The 4761-nt window shown below is 44.9% G+C and overlaps 1 protein-coding gene across 1 annotated transcript; it reads right to left on the reverse strand.

Annotated features, from left to right (window-relative positions):
* Positions 1 to 319: 319 nt before the first annotated feature.
* On the reverse strand, positions 320 to 4328 carry LOC134534799 (endocuticle structural glycoprotein SgAbd-3-like). The gene is made up of 3 exons (XM_063373387.1): positions 4232 to 4328; positions 2061 to 2197; positions 320 to 760 (listed from the first exon to the last, which is right to left on the reverse strand). Exons 1-3 carry the CDS (start codon positions 4241 to 4243, stop codon positions 493 to 495), a joined length of 417 nt encoding a protein of 138 aa, XP_063229457.1. The 5' UTR covers positions 4244 to 4328; the 3' UTR covers positions 320 to 492.
* Between the last annotated feature and the right edge of the window lie 433 nt (positions 4329 to 4761).

Below are 4761 nucleotides of genomic sequence, written 5' to 3' on the forward strand. Positions count from 1 at the left end.
TAAAACTGAAATCTCACAGTCAAATAAAGCGTATTTCAAAAATCCCTTACTTAAACAAATGGAATTCTTTGAGTGCATTGCAGTAGCTTTTATCAAGTCGTTATGTGCCGAGTTGTCACTCACACGGTCCAGATTATTATTTGCATTTACAAATAACTCTCTTGTGATCTTAGATTTTTCATTCTTGGTCTCTCACTTTTTTTTGTCCAGGATTTAACTACTTTCCAGCTTATATATATGCCTGCGATAAGTTTATGTAGTTTAATAAATGAATTATAGTAAAGGTAACATAGGAGGTAAATATTCATACACGAGTCGATGCTAATGATAATGCCATTTATTGAGCTCGTACAAAAGTAATATACATGCTATGTACACAGTACATGGCGCGGGCCTGGTCGCAGCGGGCGAGCAGGTCTCTCGCCGGCCGGCAGAGCCGTCGCAGGTATTCACAGAGGGGTTGTTGTTGGAGGTGGTGGTGGTGGGGGTGGTCTACTTCCTCTTGAGGTTGTCCTCCTCCGGGTGCGCGGCGTTGTAGGCCAGCGCCTCGAGGATCTTCTCAGGGATGGGCGGAGGGGTGGGCAGGTAGTTGCCCTGCGGCTGGAAGCCGTTCTCGTCGGCGGTGTAGGTGAGCGTGTAGAGCACGTTGTCTATGTAGAAGGAGTAGGAGCCCTGGATGGCCGTGCCCGCCTCGCCCTTGGGGCCCACCGCCTTCTGGACTCCGGCGGCGTCCACCTTGGTGCCGTCGCCGCTCTCGTAGCTGCGACACCACACCACATCTCGGTCAGGATCTCATTAAAAGAAATAAACCACAGGAACTGACAACAAATATGAAAAACACAAAGAACAGAAAAACAAGCGAAAGTTATTTGATGTTAAACGTTACATGCCTAGACGATACCAAGAATTCCGCGAAACAAATTTCATCAGAATAAAAAAAAATATACATAGCATAAACTAAAGCAGTAGACCGACAACTTCAAGACGTTTCATACATAATAATTAGAGCCACGGAAATTTCGCGGATTCATTTAGTCGCGAGCTAGAATGCGAACCTCCACACTGTCGCACTGTGTTCATGATTGGACCGCAGTTATCTGGACACGCCCCTCTACGACCGTGAGCCAACGATGTCCAGCTAGAATAGAAGTAAGCGAATCAGGTAGTTACAAATAACAAGGATAAAAATGTTCTCGCTAAGAAATAAACAAATGGGAAAGTAAACATGGGTCGAGCACACCTATAACTTTGAATTCTATCCTGAGGCCAGAGGAATCCGCGATATTTCCGGGACTCTAATAATAATAGACACAGAAAAACACTTACCCCACACAAAACAGTATAGTCTATTTATTTCGCTGGTTGCAAATGTCTCGTTTAAAAAAAATTACTGCCACGTAGTTCTGTGTTGTCTAAGCATGTGATATTTAACATCAGCTAATAGTGGTTTCTTATTTGTTGCCTGTTTCGGAGTTTTTTTTTATGTGGAACATCTTAGCTCTCGATGTACGGCCTTTGGTCGGAGTAATTTCGTTGTTGCGACGGAGTTGAAGGAACGTAACTGTGTAACAACGACGGTGCCGCCATTTGTGACAAAGCGATACTTTTTATCACATATTCTTAAAATTTTTTTTAAGACGATTCCAGCAGAAATTTAAATACAAATTCCTTGTAGAAAATCAGCTCCAAACCAGGGGTTTTAATATTTTTTTTCCTTCGTTTTTATCGGAGCCGTTTCATTATATAGTTAAAAAATTTCGCTGTGCATAATCGAATAAATCGATAGTAGACTGACTTAGCTGCGAGTTCTAGTGGCGGGTGCCGAAACAACGTGTGATCCGAGTGTAGAAAGGTAGTTGAAATCACAAATTGCGTGTTACACGTTGATTTTGCTCGTCACTGAGTTTAGTTGTTGCGCATCACTCGCTCACGTGTTTTTTTCTTCTGTGGCGACCACCAGCAGATTGGGGCACAACCCAGAATGTGAAGCTAAACGAACGACCAGAGGATTCAGGCGGGTGCACACTCCTCCCGGACCGAGGAGGGGCCGGGTCTCTCACCTGTTCTGGAAGCTGCCGTCTTCATTGAGCACGCTGCTCTGGGACACGATGGGGATTGGCTCCTTGGGGGACAGCTTCAGCTGCGGCGGTCCCTGAGGGGCGGCCAGGGCTGCCCCCAGCAGGCAACAGGCGATCACCTGCAACACGCGGCGCACCCCCGCCTCTTGCGACACACGCCACTACTCCGGCAATCCACCCCACACGCGAGGAGACATCTTCCCGTGTCTTCTTCAACTCTCTTACGTTCCATTATTGGCACATTCCTGCTCTTCGGCTGATACGACTTCCCCACGGAAATTTCTTTGGGTGAGATGAGAGTTAAATTTCCAGGCCGAATTTTAACGCAAATTTTTTCGGGAAACGTTGCCATGAAACGTTTCTGACGCGAAAAAAGGACGGAGAATATAGGTTGCGGACGGTGCAGAGAACTAGTCGGGTCCTGTTGCCTTTGAGCGGGCTCCACGTGGTGGCTAAACCCCGCCGTGCTGCAGGGATAGGCGGGTCGGTAGGGACCCGCCTGCGCTTGACGCCACCCCGACTTAGGGAGTATTTGGGCAGAGGGTAACACAACGGGGTTTGAGCTTATTTTGAAGTTAGTAATAATTTTTGTTAATTTATGGTTATTTAGAAAATTGTCGTATTCCTCTCTTTCGCTCTCTCTCTCTTTCTCTGCCATTTCACGCCTTACGATATAATTACGAATCAAAGAAGTTTATCTTTTATCATGTGTAATGAGTTACACGAGCTCCTTTTTTTAAATCCGGAAATTCATAGTTCCGCACCTTCTGTAATCTAGTACTAATCGAGCCATTCACGTTAATTTTTTTTGGGTGGATTCCGGTTTTGTACTTTGGCCGCCAGATCGCATTGCTGCGCTACTGGTATTTATATTAGTTAACTGAAGGTTTTGATCTCAGTACAGTATTTCCTGTTTTCTGGCGGGTCTATCTTAATGTTTTACGTATCGCACGAAAGTTATTCCGCAGCGCATTCAAGATCGCATTTTCAGACCGCAGGGACTGAAGACTCTTCGGATAGTGACTGAAATCTGGATTTAAAAAATGATGTAATTGTAAAATAGGTATAAGAAATGATTAGGTGTTAAAAAAATAGGAGAAAGAACGACAGTAAAAAAAAATTAGGAAAATAAAGATTGCATTCTGTATTATAAAGATAATCGTAAAAAACAAATGGTAAACGAAGAGAAAGGTAGATGATGAAATAGTTTTAAGTAGACGAAGACATAGTTTTCATTAAGGGATGGCATAAAACAAAGGGCGAGAAAATGTGCCAAAGACTGAGAATGTGGCGTGCCAAACCATACTTATATAAAATCATATTTGATGATCACACATAAAAACATTTATGGATTTAGCTTTCACGTACTTCAGAATTTCTGTGAACATAATATACGGTCACTGCTGAAATTCTCATAAAGGTAAGCCGAAGACAGAAAGAAAGCAATCCTGTCCAGGACCCTACACATAGAGGTGATGCTGCTTTACATGCTCCAGATAGTTTCGCATTTAGCGACGTGTCTTAATCACACCGAAACTACCGGGCAAAGATTTTAAAGTCCATGTGATCAACACTTCTAACCAAAGTATAGTTTATCTCCTCTTTCTTGTACGGTTTCTCTAACTTTCGGACATGTCTGTATGGCACATGCTCACTACCGTAAACGAAATTTGAATGTATGGTGACAAGACACCGATGAATAGTGGACTTTGGATTACTCAGGAACCTATCCCGCACTCATATGTCATTAACACTGCAAGTGGTTGGATGTAAACAAAATTGGTATCGATGGCTTTGACTCGCATGATTACTTACGCAAAATACTGTAAGAACCTATAAGCTCCACAGACATCCATTGCGATTGGCGCATTGACATATTTTTAGCATAAGAATACCAGCCATTAATCATATGTTCATATTGTCCAGTTTATTTAGCAGAAATGTTTAGGAATATTAACATCTTATGCTAGCTTAATTTCGAATGTCCCTCAAGCTGTGCACCATTAAAAGATAAAAGGAAATCACAATATATATATTGTTCGCATCAATCCATCGGAACGGACTGGGGAAGAACCCACGGAGGTGGAAGGTCCCGAGGAGGAACAGCCGGCAGAGACGCCGCGCCGACCAATGAGAGGGACCTGGGTACTCACCAGCTTGAACATGGCGCGGGATGTGTCGGCGGTGACGGCGGCTTGGCGAATGACGTACCGTGGCACGCGCCCCGCTGCATTTATACCCTCGACCCTGAAACTGGTCGCCGGCGGGGCGGACAGACCCGGGGCTCGCGCGAGGAGTGTCGTCACGGCAGCGCCTGCGTGGGAGGAGGGGTTGAAGGGGGGGGGGGGGAGTTTTCAGTCAAAAAGGGGGGGGGGGGGAGATGGGTGCGGCCCCGCAAGGTCCAGGAGCATCTTCACGAGAGAGAGATGCCTCTCGCCGGCGCGCGCCTGAAATGACCTTCGGAAGAAGATGTTACCAGTTGGCCAACTGCCGAGACGCAGGGGAATAGGTGCTTACGAATTCACGTACCGTTAGTCAAGGCTCTATGTACAGTAAACAAGTTAATAGAGGAATTGACTCATTGAAATTGGAACCTACTATCAAAATATTCTTTCTTGGTTTAGCATAGCAAAATGCAACTTCATTTGATATGCTTTAGAGGAGCAATATGATCATACTGCTA

This window comes from Bacillus rossius, chromosome 8 (assembly GCF_032445375.1).
Source record: "Bacillus rossius redtenbacheri isolate Brsri chromosome 8, Brsri_v3, whole genome shotgun sequence".
NCBI lineage: Eukaryota > Metazoa > Arthropoda > Insecta > Phasmatodea > Bacillidae > Bacillus > Bacillus rossius.